This window comes from Megalops cyprinoides, chromosome 5 (assembly GCF_013368585.1).
Source record: "Megalops cyprinoides isolate fMegCyp1 chromosome 5, fMegCyp1.pri, whole genome shotgun sequence".
Classification (NCBI taxonomy): Eukaryota; Metazoa; Chordata; class Actinopteri; order Elopiformes; family Megalopidae; genus Megalops; species Megalops cyprinoides.
Window position 1 is genome coordinate 3,988,983 of NC_050587.1, and position 25,952 is coordinate 4,014,934.

The 25,952-nt window shown below is 42.3% G+C and overlaps 1 protein-coding gene across 2 annotated transcripts; it reads right to left on the bottom strand.

Annotated features, from left to right (window-relative positions):
- Positions 1–1,214: 1,214 nt before the first annotated feature.
- Positions 1,215–25,952, bottom strand: olfm1b (olfactomedin 1b). 2 transcript variants are annotated; one of them, XM_036528315.1, is made up of 6 exons: positions 25,494–25,952; positions 12,395–12,544; positions 11,269–11,424; positions 9,048–9,267; positions 4,176–4,282; positions 1,215–2,853 (listed from the first exon to the last, which is right to left on the bottom strand). In XM_036528315.1, exons 1-6 carry the CDS (start codon positions 25,557–25,559, stop codon positions 2,179–2,181), a joined length of 1,374 nt encoding a protein of 457 aa, XP_036384208.1. In that variant the 5' UTR covers positions 25,560–25,952; the 3' UTR covers positions 1,215–2,178. The 2 variants fall into 2 exon arrangements, with proteins under 2 accessions (XP_036384208.1, XP_036384207.1); XM_036528314.1 differs by lacking the exon at positions 25,494–25,952 and adding an exon at positions 15,959–16,835.

Genomic DNA, 25,952 nt, shown 5'->3' on the forward strand with positions numbered 1-25,952 from the left:
AAGCCGTGGATACGGGGAAGAGCTCCGTTTTACCCCCAGAACTGAGGCTCGAGATAGGTTTGCTGGCACAGAACAGCTTGTGCTTTGACTGAAAATAGAAGCTATCATTTATTCATTGATTGAAACATCAGAGACAGAGAAAGAGATGGAGAGCTAGGAGAGGGGGATGCCAGCCAAGAGACAGTGTCCTTTGCAGCATCACACAAAGGGCTGCATTTGCTGCCTTTCATCCCAGCAGAAAATCAAGGCCTGGAGTAGACCCACATCACAGTAAACCATTCAACTGAACACTGTGGAACAAGCGCTACCCCAGAATTGGGTGTGGTAATTTTTTAGTGTTCGTTCTCCAGTGTTCCAATTTGAATAGCATTTAATGGTTCCTGACAGTCACAGTATGCTGCTACAAGTATGACAAATGCATTTCATATGCCCTGTTAAGGCTATCTCTACACTGCCTTTTGGATTGCACACAGGACTGGGTGATTTGAAAGACATTTTCTATTCAAGCGAGTACAACTGTCTTTAGCAGCTATAACTTGATTGTAAACAGTAAAATGAGAATTTTTGTAACACATTCTTGGTCATTTCTGAATGGAATGGAGCAGCAATTTAACACTGCAATTTATACTGACTTTTGTGTCTTCTACAAAGCTAAATATACATTGTAATTTGTGACAGACATGTAGCAAAGAGCCTTTTATGGAATATGTTTGGCCACCAACATTACAGTCCTACTTTTAGTCTATTTTCATAAAATGAAACGAGAATATTCCTCCTCATCATTGTTGATGAAGACAACTGCTAAGATACAAATTCAAGATATTGTTCACGTGTAGTTATGAAATGACTGCCTCTGTATAATCTGATGGGTCTTCATAACTGAAACAACATCTGTCGCTTCTCTAAGTTTTTCTTCCCTCTGTACACATAAGAGCAAATAACTGCTGCACTGCATCCAAGTACAGGTGTCCTCCTGTTTCAGCAAGTGATTATTTTTTACTGCTTCCATTAACTATCGCAGGGGGGTTGAAAGTATCGACTGCCTGTGTTTGCCAAGAATGCAGCCGAGTTCCTCCGAAGTCTCTTAAGGTAAGCTTTAACAGTGATATAATGGAGGACCAACCCCTGCCACGCATGCCAGAGGGGGGATGGGGCGGGGCAGCGTCAGGCATTGGCTGAGGTGTTCAAAGTCAGGTCGACTCGGACAGGCGAGGTCAGAACAAAGATCCTCTGTTTATTAACACAAACTATCTCATCGCAGGTACAACACACATCCAAGTAAGCGCAAAAGTGTAAGCCATTTACCTCTGCTAGGGAACACAAATAGCCGACTCGTGAATTCAGTTTGAAAGAGGAGCCAACAAATACATCATCGCCCTATAGATACATCGCTTGATACGTTCTGTTATATATAGATATTTTTTTTCATTAAATAGAAAGATACGTATGAGCTAGATAGATTCTTTCTGTACAGTCCAATCCAACAAAGACAGTAGTAGCACAGTCAGAACCAACAGTAAGGTGATACAGGAACAGAGAAACTGAAAGGACAACAACTAAAACCAGAGAAAAGCTTGCCCCACAAGTCTCTAAACTAGCCCCCTTTTAATTTTATAGCATCATACAGCAAAAACATTCATAAGAGCAGACTATGTTAATATAAAAGGCCCATGCAAAAGAAAGGGAGAAGAGCTCCACACATAACCAGCAGGACAAGTTTCATGAACAGGGTGCTCTCAACAGTCAATGCCTTCATTTCTTTAGCTGATGTTTTTTCATGTTTTTTCTTAAGATGTGTTTTATTTGCTACTGATAAAAAGGATATGCTTGGGTTGTTTTTCATTGTGTGTTCCTCAGTGCACAGTACTCCCTCATCTCTCTCCTTCTGCAGACAAAGTACTCCAATTTGTCATCAAGCCTCTGTCTCTGATGGATGTTCAAACAGCAGAAGAAGCCATGCTTCTGAAACACAGTCATCAGTAGCAACCTTGAGTTCAAATGTCTGTTTTTTTAAAAAAAAGAAAGGCGTGACCTTTAGGCATCTGTCCGTGTTTGATATTCTTTTCATACATCACATATAGTTTTTTGCGAACGGATATTTATTCTTTTGCTCCTCCTTAGCACAATCCCACTACATTTAAGGGCCACGTGACAAATAGAAGGTCTCTGTACGGGCATCTACAGCTCCTCGGAGCGGATCACGTGGAACAAGGTAACGTTGTAGAGCACCTGGTGTCCATTGTTCCACGCGTAGAGGGCCCTGTCCTTGGGGTTGTAGTCTAGCATGGAGATGTGCGAGTACTTGTTCTGAAAAGCGATGTCGATATACTCATAGGTGGAGGAGTTGGTGTGGAAGGCGTAGTAGACCTTGGTCCCGCCGGAGTAGCCATTGGTGACGTAGAGCGTGCCGCAGATCATGAAGGCCTCCCCGGCGCTCCGCTTGGGGTGATTGGTGGTCCAGCTCTTGATGATCTGTAGGGTGTTGGGGTTCAGCTTGCTGATGACAATGTTCCCCGCGTTCTGATTGGTGGCGTAAACGGCCCAGAGCCCGCCTTCATCCACCATCAGGTCGATGTCGGAGTGCCCCCCCCAGGCGTAGTGGTACATGTTGTTGTAGCCAGCATAGTCCAACTGGCGGGACTTGCTGATGGTGGAGGTCTTGAAGTCGAACTTGATGATGATGTGGCTCTGGAACTTGTTGAAATAGATGGAGCCGTTGTAGACCACCTGACCAGTGCCAGACCACGGGTGCGGGAGGCGGTGCGAGGTGAAGTTGTCCGAGGTCATGAAGTCCGCCATTGACTTGTACTCGCGCACAAAGCGGTTGTTGTGGTAGCCGTCCATGTACCACACCTGGAGAAAACAGGCACGGGAAAATTGAGTAAGGTGTCACAGTAGTGCTGTCAGAAAATAAATAAATAAAATCAGCCACTCTTTTACCCCTGTGGTTTTTCATCAGTGTCATCAATGGTGACACTGAAGCAGAAACGTTTTGACAAAAAAATCCTAAAAATGCAACTGAGCACTGCCACAGGGGGGAGAGCTGCCCCCCTTGACATTTACAGAATGGGGATTGATAACTGTCATGAAGCTGCTATCTGGGAACCACAATGACAATCAAGAGATTTCACGATAAAAGCCTTTTCTCAGCTGCATCCGTGCAGCATCCTTTGTCTCCCCTGGCTTAAGTGGGAGCTCCAGATCATCTGTACTGGCTCCTTAAGGGTTTTAGACCTACTACAAATAGTGCTCACCATGATTAGACTGCTTATTACTTGCCTGGAACAAACACTACCATGTAGGGAAAGAACAAGCTACTATCCTGTTACTCCTCTCAGACAGCTGTGTGTGTCATTGTGACCAATACCCGATTACCCAAATAGTCTCAACAATAGTCTGTAACACACGACACAGCAAGGGTTAACAAATAAAATCAGTACCACCTGAAAATCTCATGTGGACAGTGAATGTGCCATTTACTGAGTGCAAGTGCTACAAAGTTCGCAGCTGCATATTTAAAGCAATGTAACTTTTTTATGTGTGGGCCAATTAAAACTACAGTTCTGCTGACTCGAATCAAGCGCATATTATGCAGCACAATGAAACTTACAACTCTTTTACTGCAGACTGGTGTTTGAATCCATTCAGTGATATTAACGTCCTTCCCAACACCAGCCCCTTCATTAATGGCTTGGCTGCCTGGCTTTAGTAATAACCACTGAGATTTATACCCACTATTTGCATTTTAATGTGTTTCTGTAATGAACTCTGTGCTTTTTTTTTGATTAACAGTTGCCCAACGATTGTTGCTTATATTTTACATTACTTGCTTCACAGATGTCCAGGATCCTGGGAAACTTCTAAAGCTTACATGTTATCCGTTCATACAGCTGGCTGTATTACCGAAGCAATTCAGATTCAAATTTTATATGGGTTCAAGCGAGGAATTCTAGCAAAACTTTGATCTGGCACCCCTCAAGCCCAGAGAACTACCACCAATCCATTGCCTCCGTCTATGTGTATAGCACGTATATAAAAAATCCTCCCACTGCTGTATCAAGGAGAAAAGTGTAAATGCCAGGTGAGTGCCTGGCTTTGGAGTCTCTGATTGTGTGGCAGGGTAATGTGTTCTGGTGAATAGTGAGTGCATTGCTTGGCAGGTATTCAGAACTTACCCTGTTATCTCCCTCAGGAGCCAGGGGATCGGTCATCCAGGATCCAAACCTTGATCCAGACGTCTTTATAGTGACAGGGTCGCTTATCCCTGTTAGCTTGCCGCAAGCTGTAAGGGTTAAACAGAGTCAGAAATCCCACTTCTGAAAATATGGGGCTGAGTGTACATGCACACATGCACACGCCACGCACACGCACGCACGCACGCACACACACACACACACACACACACACACACACACACGCGTGCGCACACTAACACACACGCGTGCGCACACTAATACACACGCACACACACACAGTATTTAAGAATGATATGCTTCATGGACATATATCCTATGACAAATGTACAGTATGTTTCTTGTGTATGGTTTTAAATGCATTCAGTGACTAATGTTCTGTGTTTTCTGTTTAGACATATTAATATTTCATGCAATGTGGGCAAAGATAGAAAAGGGGAGAGACAGAAAGAGAGTGAGTGAGAGAGTGAGTGAGAGAGAGAGAGAGAGAAAGAGAAAGAAAGAGCACGAGGGAAGGGTGTTTGTGATTCAGATCCAACAAAGCTGCAGATAACACTCCTCCACTGTGTGCAAAATTTCCATGGGTCTCACTCAGCCATTCTGGAGCCCTGGGTGATCGAGCAGAACTGGGGAGCAGCCGTGCGGGAGCTGTCAGAGTGTGTTCTAATGAGGGAGTCCATTACTGACGTGGGCCTACAGAATGGGTGGGCGCCCCTGCACCGCCTCGCTGTCTAACCTCCTCTCCTTAGCTGCCGCCTCTCTCCCCCCTCCCCCTCTCCTTCACACCCACAACACCTCTCTAGCTATAGTTAGCTTCTGCCATCCACACTCACAGTGGCTCTGAGTAAGCCAAAAAGAACAGGAACACTGAACCGATAATTTGCGGAAGTCTTCCGCCCCTGTGGGTGGTAAAGCAACACAAGTTAACACTCAATTAGTGTAACAAGGTGTAAAATAAAGTAGAACAAATAAGAAGGCCCTTTTGTTTTTTTTTACTGTGCCTGTTCCCGGATGTGCTATTAAACATCAGAAGACAGGGTATAAGATATTATTTTGCTTTATATGGCTATTCAACTGCTGTTTTTAATAGATGAGAAGTAGGACTACTGCAATCAATTAAAGGTCCCAAGTAAGGGGGACGAAACAGTTAACAAATCAGTTAACAAATTGCTTAACCCTCACGAGCTATGGCTGCCCTCACGTGTTTGCGAGGAGGGGAGCATTAAACGAAATGATCCTTGAGATTTCAGGTGTCAGTGGTGCAACAAGCAAACGTCAGAGCTAAAGGCACCTCCTTCCACATCATGGGGTTTATTCACCAGGCTGGATTCACCAGCCTGCATTAATGTGAAAGCCGCACAGAAGACGGTGACTTTGGAATTGTGCTACTGACACAATCACAGCTGCTGAGTAAAAGCGGCTGAGGTGACTGTGGTACAGGCGGGGGGAGGTTGGTAGCAAAGCGGTGGAGGTGGCTGTGCCCCCCCCCCCCCCCCACCTGAAACTCCTGGTCTCCTTCCTTGTCCCGCTGCATCGCTACGGCTGTCTGAATGAGGGCGGATGGAGGGCGGTTGTAGCGCTCAGATTGCTAGCTCTCATGTCGCTAGCACTGATAATCCCCTTGATGCAGGCTCATGCGGTTCCCTAATCTCCCACTGACCTGGGGCCAGAATGCATCTTCCATCCACTCTGCCCCCCGTCGTCTCTCTCTCAACAAACAAGGCCCGGCAGCCCCCATTCTGGGGATCGTTACCTTACTTGCAAAATCCAATTATGCCGTTGAGTCAGGAAGCCTGAATTAAATTCCTGCTATTTTCTCTCTCTCCTCAGCACCTGCCTGCTTTCGCACCCTCTCCCTTTCACTCTCCGTGCCTCACCGTGGTAGAAAATAGAGACGATTTTACACCTCCTTTGTATTTTTAACTCTGAGTTGCTGAACTGAGAACAGTTGTGAGTTGTAATCATATCAGGCTGAACTACAATGACTACACCCTCTTCAGGCCCAGGGATATATCAGTACATTTGTCTGTTACACTGATATATCATCCTGAGACACTCAGACAAATGGTTTCAGCCTTTATTGGCTGCAAGGAAAATTAAAGTTTCCCCAGAGTTGAACCATGGGCCAAAGCAACCTTCTTATGGCTAATGAGGACCACTGGGGCTGAGATTTTTTCTGTGACACTTGTGGAACAGGATTAATTTTAAAGTTTTTTAGGGTATATACTTTTACTGATGATGTGCTGTTAAAACACCTGACAAGCCACTAATCGAATTATTACACATTCATTACTGTAGGTGTTTCCAATTAACTAAGTTCAGAGTTTAACTTTTCTGGCTTGTTTGTTTAATCGGAGATAAGACAGAGTCCTTTCATTTATGCTACAGGAGCTCAGTGACAGTTAAGGGAAAGGCAGCATGATCTTTGTACAGACCAACCGCATGGCATAACCGGAGCGAAGAGTGCATCAGAGGGATTACAGCAGGCGGTAGGTAATCTGTCCTACTTTTGCATTATTATACTACAAATGCTCATAGCATTCAGCCCAAAAGAGGACAAGCTTTAATCTTATGTTGGCATGAATGTGCAGCTGATAACATTGTAAGGTCTTTATAAGAGAATTCAAAACTAAATTAAATAGGATTACAACTGAACAGAATTATTTTTTCCAAATTAGTTGAAAAAAAAAAATCTAATTTGGTACATATGGGCACAGCTTTTGAGGGCATCTTGCTAATGCCAATAATTTACCTCTTAAACAGAAGTCACAATTTTTTTCAACATGTACGTCCAAAGCAGACATTTTAATTACTTTAGATTTTACTATTAGAGTTATTGTATTTGCCTCCATTTTTTCTTTTTCCTCTTATGTAAAGGAAATGCAGCTTTTTTCTGGTATTAACAGACAGTTTCAATATGAATGGAACTGTATTGCGACTGCAATGGAAATTCTCTTTTAATCCCCAAAGCTGATCGGCCAGCTGTTTACACTGAGGTTTGGCCTTCAATGGGTTAAATGTGTGAGGCTGCGGCCTCCTAAGAAGGCAGAGACATCAGCAGTGTGTCCTGTCCATGGGCCCCCAGACGGGGCTGGAGTCTCAGACTGCAGTCTGCACGAGGGCTTGTCCCAGCTGTATTTATTTGATTGTTTTACAGGGAGCTGCCACACTCGCCGCCGATGAATGGCCTTTGTGTGCATGTCACATGCCATCACTCTTTCTCCCTGCAGAAGTGCGAGTGCGACACCTCTCTCGCCTATTCAATCAGTGTCTTGCATCGAGCCAGACCAGCCGCCGAAATCGGGTCGGCCTAACATGACAGAGCCAATTGTGGCCCGGGGGGGATGGCCAGGAGGGGTACGGGGGAAGAGGGGGTGGGGAATTGGAGCAGTGGCCCAGAAATGAGATACCCCATACAAGCTGACTCTCTCTATTGTATCTAGCGTATGCCATGGATGGCTTCTGCCTCTGTCCTGTGAAGCGAAAACCCTGAGGACATCTCTCATCTCTGAGGGGTTTGGGGTGTATCGAGAGAAAAAAGAAGGGCCATATCTACAACGATGAAGGTCCAAATTCTGTGTGTGAGACTGACGTGGAATTGGATTCCATGGCTCATCTTCTCATCTCTGTCTCATCTGCATTCTCTAGTTTCTCTTGCCTCACAGAGAGGACAGTAACTGATATTATCACATGACATTATCCTCATACGTATGTATGTTATATATCTGTGTATCTTTAACAAATAGTATCTTTATCCTATAGACCAGTTTATTCTGGAACTGCTGTTGCAGAAACTGCATGTATACCAATGTGTAACTCACTTTCACGTGCAAGAACAAAACATGATAAAAGCCATCATTATAAGAATGACTTAATCCAGTGAGAAAATGGCAACACTCTAGTTAATATTCAGTACCAGCTATGACATAGACCTCTTATTAATCATCTGTTCTTTGTCACTCTCAGCATGTGAGGCAGGCAGCACAAGTGTGAGCTTGCTGAAGTTTTGACTAAAAATATTGTGAAACGTGGGCAGACCGATGACTCACGTACAGAAATGACTGTTTCTGCTTTAGTCAACAAAGCCTCGGGGCGCTCAGAGGTTTATACACTTTGTAAAGATGTTCATTTGAAGGAGTTCATTCATTTATCTAAGCAGTGAGCATTATTCTTGTTGTTTTCTGAGTTAAAATAAAGATTAAGATCATATTTTTAAGTTTGGTATGTTGTGATATAATATGCAGGCTTACAAAACTAAACTATACTGTGTCAATTTTTCAGTGAATACATGTCATCAATATTTTGCTATTTGTATAGTGAATAATAAAGAACGTTATCACTTACATGATATTGTAGTTCCACTGACCACCAAAAGGATACAGATACAATGTAAAGGATTCATTTTTGTGTGAACTGAGTTTAAAAAGAAAGTCCTATTTACAAATGACAGAACAACAGAATGTAACAGGCAGGTATTGTCAAGGTAAAGATGCATAATGGTCAGGTGTCATGTGTGTTGCAGACAGTATAGGACATCAATCATCGATGGGTAAGAAATAAGTGTGTTCAAGGCAGGTGTATTGAATGTAATTAAAAGTGATGAGCATTTTGGTTTGTGAAACGTTAATGAGAGGTGATATGTATGTGGCAGGTTGTTGAAACTGAAGCTGAGGACAGGCAGGTGTTGCATGTGTGTGTTGCGTGTGTGACATGGGCTGCAGGTGTGCAGTGTCTGAGTTGCAGGTGTGTGACAGGTGTGGGACAGCAGGTGTCTGCAGGTGTGAGCAGCTCTAACTCCAGTCTGGCCCCTTCCTCTGGGGTGGGACAGGGGTGTTCTGTGTTCTCTGCGCCTACCTAATTTTTGCATGCATGCACGGAGCCTCTCCTCAAGATTTGACACTCTGTTCTGTAGCTCCTCGTAGTCATAGGCTCCCATCTCCTCCTGAAGTTCGTTTAGAACTGACGTCAGATTCTGGACTTCCTCTTTAAACTGCAATACCAATTTTGCATCGGCTTTGTACTCCTCCAACACTGGTATCAATGGCCTAAGTTCCTCCATTTTCGCTTTTATTGCCTGAAAGGTTAAAATAAGCTCGGTTCAGTGTCATGCGTGCAAATTCCTGTCCAAACACCTGTCTTGCCCTACTCTGACTGTCTCCCTATCGTGATTGCAGGGTGTGCCTGACACCTTCCCCAAAACCAAGAGCAGATATCCAAAAAATACAAGCGGTATGAAACAAGTCCTCAGTACACCAAAAACAATTGGGAAAGCTCTTTATTTTTCATCTTTTAAAATGCAACATATTAGGGTTACATGCTTCATGTCACATACAACAAAGTGGTTTTCTTTTGTTGTCATTTTAGTAGGTTTTCTTTAGTAACCAAATATGCACTGACAAAACTAAATGGAAATAATAATATATATAATAATAATAATAATAATAATAATAACAAAAAAGAAACTTAAAAAAAGTTTTAAGAAGCTATTCATGAAATGACTCTACAGTTAACATGCAGGAAGAGCTCACTGATGGTCTGAGGTCCTTAGTGATTAAGGTGCTAAATTCAAATAAATTGCATGACGCAAAACAAAACAAAAAACAAAACAAAAAAAAAAATCAAAAATCAAAAACTAAAAAGCAAAAAAAAAAAAAAACCCCAAAAACTCAGTGGCCCAGTTCAGGGTTACATTGGATAGAACTGCCTCTTCAGTCTCTGCAGCTTTGATAAAATTTCTTAAAGTTAGCCCTGTAAGCAAGAAAATGAGATACTGTTGAGGGATCTAGCTCACTAGCCTATCTAATACACACACAGAATAAACAAGTTTCCACATTCCCAGAGATGCACAGCACTGCACGCGCAACATACCAAAAGCACAGTTTCCGTGAGAGTTATGGCATGCACAGAAAACCACAGACACATGGGTTCGGTATTGTGTTGAGATGTGCAAAACCTTCCTGTGGCCAACAGTCAGTAAGCAGTAACAGAACATAGTAGAATCTCTTCTCATAACTGAGGTTCTTATGTTGTAATGTAACTCAACCTTCTGCTGTATAAGCAAAATCCCCACTGCACAGTAAGCTTAGGGCTTGATTTTTAAATCTTCCAATTAGGCAACTGTTTTATTTATGTTCCAAGACCTCTGTGATGCACTAGAGATCCTAACTACTGTTCTATAATAGAGGGTCACTGCATTTCCTAGATTGCTTTTGACACCAGAACTGATTTGCACATTTCTGCACACAATAAGATGCACCTTAGTCATGCTGCTTCATCACTAAACAACATTCTTAAAACTTATGAAATGTATTAATGTCATTATTGATCATTCATAAATAAAAGTGCTGTTTTTTGGGGGGAAGAATGATGGGGCAGGGCATATAATATAGGGATAGGAAAAGCCATTCACATTCTTCTGCTAACATGACAGCCATAGCAGATTTTAGTTAAGCTGTTCAAGTGGCTACACTTGAAACTTGGAACTTCAAAGGAAGGAACTTGGAACTCTGATAATCTTTTTTACCTTGTAAACATTTTTACTTTTTAAAATAAACAATGTAAAGCCTTACAGTTAAGAGCTTTACAACCTATAGACACTCAGTGTTTTTTTTAAATCTTTGGGTCCCAAATTATCTTAGTTCCCACTCCAGAACCAATACAGGGTTCCACCAAGTAGACAGCTCCCATTCATCTAACGTCATGTAAACTTATAGATGGCCACTTTCTTCAATATTCTGACCAGTATAAATGCTGGTGAGTTGTGATAACTTCACTACTCAATAAGGATAGCACAAACAATGATTCAGGAATCTACAGTACTCACCAGTTATAATTAAAGAGCACATATTTTAAATGCTGCTCAGAGCAGTCCTTTATCTACTGTACTCTCTCTCTCTGGAGCAAAGTAAAGGTGTGCACTTTAGCTTATGACAGAGAAAGTAAGAATCTGGTGGGAAGGAAGATTATTTTGGACAAACCAATGTGAAGGATGTGGCCATACCATGTGCTCTGGCTGTCTGGGGCAGTCCATACAGAGCTGGGGGAACAGGTTGTGGGATGGGGGAGGAGCACGTACCTTGTATTGCTTGGCAATGTTCTGCTTGTGGCTCTCCTCCACCTGTCGGAACTTGGTCTCCAGACCTCGCAGCTGGCTCTCCATCTTCTCAACGTACTGTAGGTCCCTCTGGGTCCTCTGATCCAGAACCTGGATGGACTGTGTCATGTTCTGGACCTGGAGTGTACAAAAGGGACGGTAGTCAGGTCCCCTTTATGTGCAATATGCGATTCCCCTTTTGCAAACTCAACAAAACCTGAAGCATTCACGATTCCTCAGACTACTGGTATTTATATTTATGCCCTGGTGGATTAAGCTGATGAATACATCTCCCACTGAATGAAGTGGCACAGATACAGTATGTTAAGGATTCAGTGTATCACATCACAGATATTCTTTTAGATCTCCCAATTCCATTATCAGTCTATATTCAGGTAATATATGCCATAAACTAGTGATCAAGCCTTAAATGAATGAAATGAATATGGCAATAAATTACACAGTCTTGAGTAAAAATAAAACAATATTCAGTAGCAAAATGCCCACTGTGTCTGGCATCATCTTCATGATATTTAATTAATCCATAATATGTAAATGGAAAACATGGGTCAAAAACCAAAGATCAGGATGCAGCCGCAGATTTGAATATCTGATGATATTGATGACTAAAATAAGGCATCAGTTTGGAGTGACTGACAGAGCAAAACATGAAGCAGGGGCTCAGACAGGGATCAGTACTCCCACAGGTGACACCGTCACAGGTAACTCATTAATGCAGGTGATGCAGCCCAGCTGCTGCTGATGACAGCGAGTGCAAGGAGAATGAGGACAAAACGAGGGATTGTTTTTTTTCCCTTTCTGCTGAGCTTGTTTTCCTGTTTACTGATAAAAGAGTCACAGACACAGCGAGCAGTCTGATTGAACTGTTTCCCTCTGGAAGCTATTATCAAGGGAACCTATTAGCGTGTGATCCCCCCCCCCCCCCCCCCTTTCTGAGGCAGGCTTATCAGGGAACGGCAGAGGGAGGGGTGAGAATGGGAGCAGTGTGAGGCTGGAGGTTTTGGGCAGGTGAGAGGTGGCTGGCTTTGGGGGGGTAATGTAAGAGCCCGGGAGGGACGGCTGCTGCGGAGACGGTCGTCGTGGTTACTTTTTCCAACAGCTGCCTCAGCTGTTTGGTCCTGGCGTCTCGCGAGCACATGGTCTGCTGGGGTGCCACCACTGTGCAGATACACCTGCCCTCGCTGTCCTGGGCTGAGCTGTACACCTGCCAGGACTCCTCTGGGTTCGCTGGCAGCACCTGAGCAGGGGGGAGGGGCAGAGAGAGAGGGGGAAAGTCAGGGATGGGGGAGGGGAGGGAGAGACGGGGGGCGTTCATAAACAAAAGACAAAAGACAGGTGGAGAGAGGAAAGCAAATATTATTATATGGTCTGACCTCAGAACACCAGAAATTACTCCCATCCCAATTTTCCTTTCATCTGAAAATTTTGAGCTGGATTTTATTTTCTGGCCAGAAACGAATCATACGCTCTGGGCTCCAGCCTGGTGGTTTAAAGCGCAATCGCTTTTTTTTTTTCTAAATCAATTATGTGACGTCTATGAGATGATCACGTAGGATTACGTAAACCGCCATCTGGAGGGTGGCACTCCACAGAGGGTACGGTATGTTCACTCTGATCTCCAGCACTCGATTTCTCTTCGTAGTAAGTGTATTTAGCGAGCACCTTGTTTAATCTAATTTCTCCTTTTTTTTAAGTTGTACATGACATAATATACACATTCACTACCATAATCGCAAACCACTTTCAGTCATTAATTTTTTTTTTCAGGAGAACATAGTAACAGTGAGTCAACTCAAGACCATTTTCGATAAAAAACATATGTTTTAACACATGTCTTAAGACCACGCCGTGTTTACCATTAATTTGATTATTGTTCTTGAGTGATATTGACTTTCCCATAATTGAACAAGCCAGGCACCAGGTGTCAGTCCTCTAGGATGAGTGATGACAGGGGATGCTGAGAGCTTCCCTTAATCCGGGATAATATTCCTACAGCAGAGGAACCGGTCCTCATGGGAGGAACTGCTACGCGGTCGGTCACGTTAAATATTTATTTGTATGGCCCTTTTATGGCTGAGCTCTCTATCACATGGGCTGAGTCAATCAGGGGAGGCCATAATGTTATTAGACCTGTGTTTCTGCTCTCCGGTCAGATGGTGACATTGCTCAGAGGTCAGGGCCCATCCACCATCTTCAGACGAGAGAGGGGTTTAACAGCACAGCCCTGATGAGCCGGCAGCCGCACAGCCTCCACGCCTCCATCTGCTCCCTGGGCTAATGAATCACTGTCTGGTGGTCATCGCTGTGTAATCAAGTGTCACAGAATGATTAGGGCCATCAGTGGCACGATGAATGTATGGGTAACAAACCTTTTGGTTTCATGGAAATGAAGCCCTTTATTGCGGTTAAGCTAAGCAGGCTGAGAACACTGTGTCTGGCCCTCTTGATGAGGCAGATCATAATTATGTCATCTATTTTCACACTGACACTGGTGATGCCGTGTGACAAACATGGTCAGAAAAAAAAAACACTTTTAAGGACTGCTTTTCCTTTATTGCACTTTATCCTGCTTAGATAATTTCTTTTATCGATGCTGTCTGAAATTCGAGTATAACAATGACCTCAATCTCCTTGTCATAAGTGCTGATATCTTGACCAAATGCCACTGAAATATGTTCAGTGTAATTAATGAACAAGTCTTGATCGGGTTAATGGACAATCAATGAACAGGTATTATATACAAATTGAAAACTAACAAATGCAAAGGAAGACCCACTCTGCTTACTGCAAGACATACTTTGGTTAGCCTTTCAAAGCATTAATACATAATGTGGGCTTTCCAGCACTGTACATGTATGTACCTTTAATGGATCTCGTCCATTACCTTAATACTATTGATCGCTTGGTGAGTGCAAAGAATTACCAAACAATAAAGCTCTGACACAAATGTTCTGTAGTAAGGAGGTGCTCTCGTGAAGAGCTGTCCCTTGGTGTAAGACCCTGCCAGATGTACAAGCTACAAAGATATCTTGTAGGCTTAGCGAGAATGCCACAGATCTTAGACTATCTATTTCAGTGCCATAATGGTCGTTTATACTGTGTTTGATCGCAATGACCCCTGCTGAACTCTCCATAATCTGGTAAGAAGCCAGCCACTGTATCCTGAAAGACGCTTTGCTGTTATTTGTGCGTTTACCTTTCCTGCTGTTCCTCCATAACAATAGCACTGCCAGCTACTCTTGCCTCTGATATGTCTTCACATTTGAAATGACTGCATGCATTGTATAACACAGGCTGCTTCTGCCATGATTTTATTTACACACCCCACTTTGGCTCTCCAGAGAAATTTCAGTAGTCTCACTGCATCTGTAATGAGCATTTTTTTAATATGATCAATTCGACCACTACAGGGTAACTCTAGGTGAGCTGCAGCCTGCAGTATAATAGCGAGTCCAATAAAACCAGCTCTATATTACTACAGCAGAGCATCATAGCACTATTCACCTCACCAGCCTCTTAAGAGTCTTTATCCAGCTGACATTTGCCTTATATGTGATTCATGTAGCCTTTTTGGAACATATTGGTGAAGATCGTATGCCACTTTTGTTTGAATACCACAAAACTAAATAGGTTTTACTAATTAAGGATACATTCTACAGTGCTTTGCAGATTAAGCATGCAGGGAACAAAGTGAAGAAAACACAACAGGCAGGACATAAAAGTGCGGTCATGTTAATACTATTTTTTTTATATTAAAATGTATTGCTATGATACTGTTAGATTTATAATTTATTTATTTAAACGGCTCTGGTCTAAAAATAGGTTTTGATGGACTAAATCAATGCCTATGAACAATGGGTTATACTCATTCCATTTCAATCTGCATACCCTTCTATACAGCCCAGAATATAAGGGAAAACAGTAAACTCTGCTGTTATACTGTCAGCCTAATATGGTGATGCATATGATAGGCGAATGTAAGGTACGTATTAAAAGTATTTTCCACTTTGGCTATGGGAAGTCAAGTGGCCATTTCAAATGACCCCTAAGGCACAAAACTGTAGTGTAAATTATTTAAAATCTAAGAAAGCATAGAAAACTTAGAGCAGATTTGGAGGGAAGGTCTTATTATACTGCTCTGTGGTTATATGTATTCACTATTACACTACATCCTTGTTATCAGAGGAATCAAATGTACTGTAAAGAAATGTTGATATGCAAGTGGATGTTTAATACAGCCCCGACGTCCCCTACATCTGCCCTTCCGTTCACGATATTTTAACATTTCAGCCGTTGCGAGTTAGTGCTCTCTCCCTTCCCTTCTCTGAGCTACAGCTCGAAGCTTCCTACGAAGTGCACACAAAAGGGAGAAACCCACTACACGATTCCTAGAAGTGGTATTAATGATTTTTAATCAGAGTAAACTGCTTTGCTTTTGTAATAACCTACCACACGTCTTTGAATTAAACCGGGCGACTATTTATATCAATAAGTGTGTATTACTATTGTGATAAGTGTTAATAGTATTCGAATAGTATTAGTATTATAATCGAAAATCATCCAAGTACTCATATATAAATACATTCATCGGGAGGAAATTACGGGGTTTGAATGCTCGAACACTCCAAAGCCCCAACAGTGCAAAACTTACTCCGGTACTCCGATCTGGTATCCCTCCAGGTGCCGCCGCGAGCTTGGTGGTGTTGAGTCCCACCAAGGAGGGCAGCGTCTGCGACATCCAGTTGGTGATCATAGCCATTGTGCTAAGCACAACCCCAATCTTGAGTAAAGGCACCGACATCTCTGCGCTCTGCGTCTCTCCAAAACCTTCATTCTACAGATTCCAGCCGGGAACACTCGTGGCAATCCATGTTGCCTGGGAAAGCTTGTTGCAGCACCCGTGCACCCAGTTCGGACGGTCTGGCCTTGGGCATTGCTGGCATATGATCGAACGAGACTGTATTCTCTCTCTCGTGACGAAGAGCAGAAGTAACCCGACGCGGTTGTTCTGTAGATAAGCTGTGACGCTGCCCTACAGCTGTACACGAGAAGTGGCTATGAGGGGGGAATTAGCTCAGTCTCTAGTATCCCCTGCTCTCCCGTGCTCTGCTGGCTCTGGCGGCAGCCTTTTCTGTTTCACTAAATCCCTAGATCCGCCTCAGCCTCTCGTGTTGAGTGAGAAAGTGCGAGTGACTATAGACAGCCTGTTCAAAATGGATAAGGGGGAGGTGGTTCTATGGATCTATGTAACGAAGCGCAATGTGATGTCAGGTTCACTTTGCTTACGAGACGCCCTTCCCGTGCCGCTAGGGATCCGCTGCCTGGGATTTTAAATTGCGTTTTATTGTACCGGATCCATCCCTAGTGAATTGAAAAAAGGAGGTCCGCGAAGGTCGCTGTTCTCTTCTGGTCGTTCGATGCTGAGCGCTTAATTGCCAGGTGACATATCGCACCCCTTCGTGAACTGTCGGTAACATGAATGCATTACCCTAACTGTTTATATAATATACCTTGCAAACCGCAATTATGATTTACAGTATTCATTAATATAACAATCATTCGTTGTTTACAGTATGACCTTTATCTGGACGGCAAGAAAAAGCACAAAGCTGCAAAAACATTTTTTGCCTCACTAAATATACAAATTTTGTAATTATTTTGACATGTGTAAAATCGAAATATAAGTCCTCAATGAACCATTTGAACACAATACATTTCGTTTATTCAAAAAGCCACAGAGGCACGCACGTTAGTTGGCAGGCAAGCTAGCCGCCACCGGAATATTGAGGAGCGCCGTTTTAGAATGACTCGATCGCCACCGTGTCGCTATTGATGGTATTGCTCCTGAAATTGCCATTGTAATCGTGGTCAGAAATATCTATGCTGTTAAACTGGATTCATCGTTCACTGTGGAAAGCCAAGAGGCAGTTACTCAATGACCTAAATTAATATGCATTAGTTACTGTTTACATAGTTAAGACATAAATGAAATTACACATGCACTCGTGGCCAAATTTACATTATTATACCAATCCAAACGTTTTCTCATTATTATATACGCGTCACTCTTTGTTTTCCATACATCTACAGTATGTCAAGATAAGTGAATTCTCATCTGATACTGTACAGTTGTTTGCGTTGTCTATCCCTATGCGGGCAGTTATTTATGCACGTTCTTTGTGAGGCCTTGCTTTAAGAGTCAACATACCATGTTCCCAGATTTTTAAAAATATGTTGCATCAATATATGTTATTACAACTTATTCATTCGTATTTTGCGATGCGCAAAACATAGAACCATCGCAAGCACTGCTGCAAAGTGAAATTGGTTCACACACTGCTTCTCTTAAAATGTCACTTGCAGCATGTATTACAATAGTAGAGTTCCATCATATTTTTTTCTTTCTTACTCATTTTCCTCATCCGCTCGTTGATACTTAAGCAACCAATTCCCCTTAATATGTTGATGTAATTCGTTTTCCAGCGTTATTATTCATAGTTCTACAGAGCTGGTAGAGGAAGCGGCAAAGTGAGTAAATCCAAGAAAATCGAAGTGAATACTGTTTTACAACCAAGGCCACAATATTTGAGAAGAACGTTTGGTCACAATGAAATATTCGTCCAAAAACAAGAACACATAAGACAAAAGGAAACAGAGTCTGTACGTTCCGTCTCGGTGGGCGTCTCTAAAATCCACTTAATAAAACATCGAACAGAGCACATCTCCACCCCAAACGCGTAAAGTAGGTCACATCTATCCGGTACGCAATTTCTCGCGCTCATTCGATGTCCTTCTCTCTTCGTCTGTCTCCTGCAACAATCTAACACCACGGTGTTCCATCTGAGCAACCACCGCTATCTGGGTTTCAGGTTGCTGTTAGTATACGATTAAACAGAAAACATTAATCAAATCTTCTGCCTGCGATATCTTGTCTTTCATATCTAATCTGCCCTGTTGCTGCTGTCGTAACTGGAGAACAAAATTAGCCCTAAAGGAAAACTGAGAGGTAGTATCTTTTTCAGCGGAGATGCGTAAAGCTGAGGGCTGTTTAGGCGTTACGCATGATGCTAAACGGACACTGACAGTGATTTGTATTGTTTATTCCACCCCCTCCGGCGATTTCTTATCTGAGCAGTCCATACCAAAGAATGTCTACACGACCGACATCCGTGAGCCTGCGTGTATACAGTATTTGTATATGGGTGTGTACGTGTGTGTCTCTCCACGCGCCGTGTGTGTGTGCCTGTGACTGTATCGTGTGATGAATCAGCAAGATGAGAGTCCCAAACACATTCTGACGGTCAAAGGTAGTATGCCAGCTAAGCTAGGACTACAAGTTTACCTGTGAAAGGCAGTGGAGCGTCTCTGGGGGGCCAAAGCTGAGTGATGTCACATTTAGTGTCACAGAATACAGGAGGTAAGACACACATGTATGCTTCTTTCTTAACCAGTGGTAGTTCATTAAAACTAATAACTGCCTGCAGGGTAGAGCAGGAAACTAAAAACAAAACAAGTAAATAATAGGCCTACAGATTTTCAAGATATTCAGTATTTGTCTTGCCACATACTGCATATGCAATGTTTTTGAGAGAACAGAAATCTGCCAACATAATTACTGTGAAATAGCCTAATATAGGCTAATATAAACATTGTGTATTAATGTGCTGTACCTATACACATAATACACAGTAAATTGGCTCACCTTATTGTGTGGAAAGGGCTACACTTGAACAATATTTTACTGCAGTGTGAACAGACAGAGCACTAGAAGGCTTTACTGTATCATTATCTCAGTGCAAAATACCACTTGAAAGCAAGAGAGAAAAATGTAAAGGTTCAAATGGTGTGGGGTGGGGGCACATTTGTGCTGTAACTATAGTTTTTGTTTATATGCCTCCCTAAATGTTAGTTGCCATTTCCTGATATTGCCACAGCTGGGTAATCAGGTAGGCCTTGTATTGCAATGGCAGAGAGGCAATTGCCTGACCACTCACCACCATGGCAGAGAGATGGCAATAAAGATTTGGTATTTGAATGTTCCTGTATTCTTGTTCAGCAGTGTGTCTGCCTCAATGGGATGGCACATTCTACTCTGTTCATGTCACTGTTAAAGATGGATCCAAATGGAAAGTAGGGTGAAAATGCTGCTGTAATTCAGGAAATCAGATAATAAAATCATCACAGCTCCCAACACACCCTAAATAAGAAGTGCAAGGCTGCACCCTGAGGTACCTCATCAGATAAAGGCAGCACAAACATAATGTAACATAAATCAGCACATAAATTAATGTGGGGTCTGCCCATCCATAATTCTCCAAATTGTGTGTCCTTTTCCAAAGCAAGCGTGATTAAAAAAAAGTTACGATCCTGTCGTGTCTTTCTTTATCGCCCGCCCTGTCAGTTCAATCAAGCTGTTATTGAGCCCTTTCCTCTCGGTCGTCCATCTCCCTGACCTTTCAGAGTGGAAGCGGAGTCTTTTCTTTATCGGGCTTCAAATGGCCTTGGCTAGGGTCATACGTCACCACCATGTCCACAACAAACTGTTCCACCCGGTCAGCAGCGCTCACTTGGGCTGACCTCCCTTCCTGTGCGGTGTATACACTGTAATGTAAAGCAGCACATTGCCCGTAATGGGCCGAGCCCAGCCTGGCCGCATGCAGAAATCTGCGGGTGTGACCGTCCGTCAAGGCAGACCATTTAGCTGGTTCCTTTTCAATTTACCTCAGGTGATAGCAAGTTTCTAGGGTCATGTATTAGGGTTAAAATATTCTCACCTGCTAGTACTACCAATGGCAACATGGTGACAGACATCTTGTGGTTGACAATTAAATGTATGTACTGTTTTAAGTACAATTTTAAGCAAAGAAAAAGCTACAGATATCTATCAGCTCTTGTCTTTTAAAAGCAATGCATCAGGCTGCATTTTCAGCATCACTGTGTAGGGTGACCTACCAATTATATTCTTTGGGGAGCACATAAATTGTCACGCGTTGTCACACTCTGAGTCACGAGGCCATTCTTTTTGTCGTCTCCTTCAGAAAATGTGCCGTAGCACCAGGGATCATTTGCATAAAATACACATCCTTTCCTGTGTCCTTGCACAGATATTGTTTGTTTTTATTTTCCTGGACTGGTGATTGATTTTGTTGCAGGGGAACAGTGCAGATTTCACAGGGTAGAGGAAAGAGCTGAGGTGATAGATTAGGGGCGGCTGTGTGTGTGTGGGTGTGTGGGTGTGTGTGCGTGTGTGGGTGTGTGTGTGTGTGCGTGTGATGTATGGTTGAAAGTGGGGTGTTAAATTTTTAAGCACCTCTCCTCAGATCCATCTAAAATGTGTACAGAGGGGGCCCTCTGGGCACTGCAGAGGCAAACGCCAGTAGCTGAGTGATACTGGTTGGAAACAAACCGAAGAAATCACAAACACTCTCTGATAGGGCCATTATTTAACTGCACACATGGACAGCATGCGTCTTTATAAGGAGCTGCAGCTGTGTTTTGTGCAGAGCGTTATCTCGAGCAGGGGCGTAGATGTGTCTGAGATGTTGTGTGGAGGAAGGTGCGGAGATGTGTGGAGGAGGTGAGGGATACAGGGCAGATTTTAAAGATGGATAGTGCGATAAGGGGTGGAGAGAGCTGTCTGCTCAAATGATTAGAATTGGATATAGGATTTTAGAAAGTGGTGCATGTTGGCAGAGTACAGTGTTGAGGTTTACTTGCCTCTTGAAAAACCATGTTGGAGATTGGCCCAGAGATTAGCCTTAACCTCCATAACTTTGTGGCATCTCCTCATGGCCCTGAAATTGTTAAAAGCTTTATGATCATAATATTGATTGAAGTGTGATAAGCAGGTTGGCTGATATTCTCTTCACTCATTGCAAGCTATAACTGCCCTTAATTTAATTGCTCAGTTAAATATTTACTGGGTAGTCATTTTTCAGGAAACAAAACAGTTATTAGTACTAATTTACCTACTGTAGCATTTACATAATCCTGTAAGCATGACTGCTCTGGTGTGTACATTATAATACCTATGGTTACAGAATGTACTAAACAATCATAGGATGAGCTCTGGCATAAGGTGTACTGTCTCCGTAAACAAATACAATGAGAAAATAGAATCCCAATTCCAATTAAACTAAATGTGCATTGACTTCTGCTCAAGCTCTGCTGAAGGATCAATCTGTCCAATACTGACACAAGTTTCAGTAAATAAACAACTACTTCCAATCTCTTTGGTCTTCTACTTGCAAAAGTATTGTCTTAAGAGGAATGAATGATTTTTGAATCCAGCTAACTTCCATAATAGATCAGCCTAAATCTGCCTTGTAATGTACTGTGAATAATAAAATGACAACAATAGATTCTGTGTGTAGTGCAGTGCAGTGCCATCTGCAAAGGTGTGATTGGGATGTTTCTCCAATGCCTTAATGCATTTCACCGATTAATGACTGTGATAGCTGAATAACCCTGATTATCAACTGCATCATTAATTCACTGGACAGAGTCCTGCCTCTTATAAAGTTAGTGCCATGAAACTGCATGAAATCAGACCAATTCAATGAAAAAGTGTAAGAAAATAATCTCCAACTTTGAGCTGCCTTAGTTGGTGCTCTTCCACTCTTTCCCTTCTCCTTCAGTGTAGTCCACAGGGAGAGAACCTAATTACCTCACTGGGAGGGAAAGATGGGGAAAACTGAACCACCTCAACCATCAGCACTGCTTCAGAGCTGACTGACAACACTTTGGTGTGTTTAAGTCCCTTTAAGACACTCTTCTGCCAAAACTCTCCTGTCCAAGACCATTAATATTCATCTCAGTCCACCTCTCCTCTGAAGTCCACCAGTGCAGATGCCTCATTAAAATTCTCATTTTTTTAAAGGTTCTGCTCCTCTACACTCAATTAAGCAACACTTGCGAGCGCTCGCGAAACCCGCAAAGTCAAAGACGCACCAAATTGAGCTGTAATGACACAGCAGTTTGTGCCAATCTCTCCAATATTGGAGACTGCGGCCTCATCCTTCTTTTTCCTAGATTAAATTACCTGAAGGTTGCACTGCTATGAAATGTATGCGCCATAGGCCTAAATTACATGAGAACTGTAGAAAACGCCATGGTTTATTCATTGCGTTTCAGTACATGAAACAATGACACTGACATCTGCTGAAACACAATAAAATAATCATGGACTTCTTTCCATCTGCTGTTTTCCCCTCACTCCACTGTGCGTTGTAAAGATGATCTTGAAGCTTACCCAGCATATGAATAATTTTAAAGCTGAGATATTGTGCTACACAAATTACACTCCATCAGTGTAGATTTTAAGTATTGCTTTGATAACAATGTGGGGGGGGGGGGGGGGGGGGGGGGGGATTAAACCCAATCTGAAAATTTGCCATAAAGTAAATGGAGATATGGCAAAAAAGTCATTCTTGCAAATCACGTCTTTTCCTGAAATCCTCAAATAATATATTGCATTTTCTCAAAATCCTCACATAATTGTATTGTGATCCCACCACACTGCATCTGCAAAATATTATTTTATGGTGGTCTTAATGGGCCGTTACTGTAATTACATGAACTTTTCAGGCGTTCAGCTAATCACTAATGGCACCATACTTGATCCACATTCTTGTTTCATTCAATTGAGATTTCATGTGTTTTTCTTTATGTCTGTATTAAATCTAAAAGACTGTGTGCACTTGGATCGCATAATTATTGCTGTAATTATTATGAATTATCATGCTCCTCTCTGCAACATGTACAAAAATAGACCTTTGATCATCTAAGACTCTTCATACCAGGCACCATAAAACAGGAAACTTAAAATGGAGTCTTTCTGCACAAACGCACAATATCAGGATCCTCAAAGTACTGCATTTTTAAAGTTTTCTCTTCTTTTTTCCTTTTTCTATCTCTCCGTTTTCACATTTGAAACTGTGAAAGTGTTGGAAGCTTGGGCTCTGGCACCTTATGTTATGTGGGCTGTATGGGGGTGATGTGTGTATTCGTTCTTGCTAAACCATCCTACAGCATTTAACAGGAATATCTGTGAGTTATAGGGTGATCAGACATAATAACAGAACATATAAAAAGTAATTTCATTGCATAACTAGACATAGTGCACTTACTGCTGGAGACACAGGCAGATATTGAATGGCATTATAGGGGGGTTACATCAACTAAATGGCAGGAAGTCAATAGATGCTCTGTACACAGTGTTAGTAACTACAGCATGTCTGTCCATTTCTCCTATCTCCTGCAACAGCAGAGATACTGCATGGTATTAACAACTGCTCAAATAGCAACCCATTATATCCAGTGTTGTGTTCTCCGCAGTGACTGTCCAAGGTTGCCATTCACACTACCATTTGTAAGAGTGGGAAAAGCCATGTGGGTAAAGTAAATACATTTTAATCAACCAGAAACTGCAGTAATTTGTTTCAAGTTATGAAAAACGTGTCCTTTATTGTGTATGGGAAACATATGCAGTCTCTTTCAAAACACCTGCTTTCTAAATGATCAGTATGTCCTAGAGAAGATTACTTTGCTTGTTCTTTGTTCTCTTCTTTCCAGTGAATATGAAAGCTCACATTACACTTGGAACTTCAATAACCTGAAAATAATACTAACATGACACAGTCTTCAGACAATCAGTCATAGTGTTTGAAAAATAAAGTCATCTCTGACTGAAAGTCGTGTAATGAGTTATGCAATTAGGAATTACTGACATACCTCATGTTCTTAAAATGGCCGGTTTAAAATAATGACAATAATAATACATACATATTAATAATGTCAATGACACAGTAATGAAATTCATATTGCGGCTTCGTGGCTCTGTGACCAGGAGTTGCCTTCGTTCTCCCACTTTACCCTTGGTTTGCCTTGCGCGCAAATACACGCTAGAAGTGGATGACTTAAACCATTCTCCAAGGGAGTTTCTGTTCACAAAACTATTCTGTATCCATCTCGAGAACCGACTCGTTTTTAAAACATTGCCGTGTAGTGAATCATAACAGGATGGCACGTGGGAATGTGGAAATTACCGGAGTGTTCCCGATCCCTGATATGAAAAAATAACTATTTATAGTGGAACTAGGGGAGAGGAGACAAATGAAATGTATTCAAAGGAACGAAGCAAGATGACACAGAACACAAGCGTAGCTGCTGTTTCACAACACATAACGTATGTATAATAGTTTTCAACCAGTTTGTTATGTATAGGTTGTCTTTCGTGTCTGCATATTTTTGCATATTTTTGTTATACTTATACTAACACTCCCATGCAGTGAACAACTCGATTGCAGCGTATGCCCACAACACCAGACATTATCTCGTCGTCTGAATTAATGTATACTACCGTTTTTTTTTTTTTCAATTAATGTCACTCATCAATAAATCGTTCATGTCATCCTCTGAGAGGGGTGACACCATGGCATGAATACTTTACACGAACACCTGGAGAACAAGTTTTATGTCACGGGCAAACGTGCAAAACATCAATACACAAACAGAGATGTAAACGAACCAGACTATGGATTGTTGCATGTATTTAGATTGAATGAGAAATTGGGCGAGCTGTTTTACAGCACGTGAAGTTTTACTTCAAAAGCTAAACGCAATAGGATATGTGATGGTGATCTTTCAGCACCTGAAAATCCAGGGTCTAACTTGTTCTTACAGCTGATTTTACAAATCGAAACAAAGGGGAAAAGAAATGCCCCATATAAACGATGCAAGGCGCTCTAAGCCTGTAAGCAATTGATATCAGCAGTGCCTGACCACACCGATTAAGGATAGGACGCCAAACTTGGGCAATTATTAATTGGGTATGGAATTTGGACAGACTGAAACCTTTGACACACAAATATTAACTCTGTCCCACTATTTTCTTCTCGCTGTTTTGCAAAATAACATTACAATGTGCAACTGCTATTTTTGTCGCGCTGTCTTCCGACGGGTATATCGTACCACTCAATATTCCCTTTCGCTCTTCGCACCCGTCGAGTAATCTACACAAGTGCAATATCCCGGGAAATAATCCTACTCGTTAATCTAATTAACAGAGAGAATCTAGTTAATTCTTGCATACTCTTGGAAACGTTGCACAAGCCTATCTTTCGCATATCAGGCTAATAAGTGGTAGTGTAGCTTTAAACGGAGGAAAATGGCGATTGCAAACCTACTTGGGTGAGTTCTGTTCCCATCAAGACGAGGAGGACAAGACTCAAAAGCTTGCTTGCGGGCTGCATTTCTTGCCTCCGATGTGTACACCAGCGCTCTCACATGCAGATTGTCTCTTTCTCCCCGCTCAATATTCTTCCGTTCACAGGACCCTCGTCTTGTTTCAGTCCACTCTGTAGCCTTCAGCAACCAAATAAAGGAAAGCAAGAAATCTGTTTTACGGAGCCGTCACTTTGCATATTTATTGCATCTCAATTTCCTTGGTGTCTGGTGCCTCTTTTCCCTGTCTCTAATGGCTGCGGCTCTGTTCAATTGGCATTTGCAAAGGAAGACGATTCAACGAAGCACGTAATGATTAGTCTGGTATTGCCAAAAGTTTGCTACTCTAAGAGGGGCAGACAGACAGCGAGAGGGGAAAATTGGGAAAGCAGGAGCTAGCCACGGTGCTGAAACCGGATATG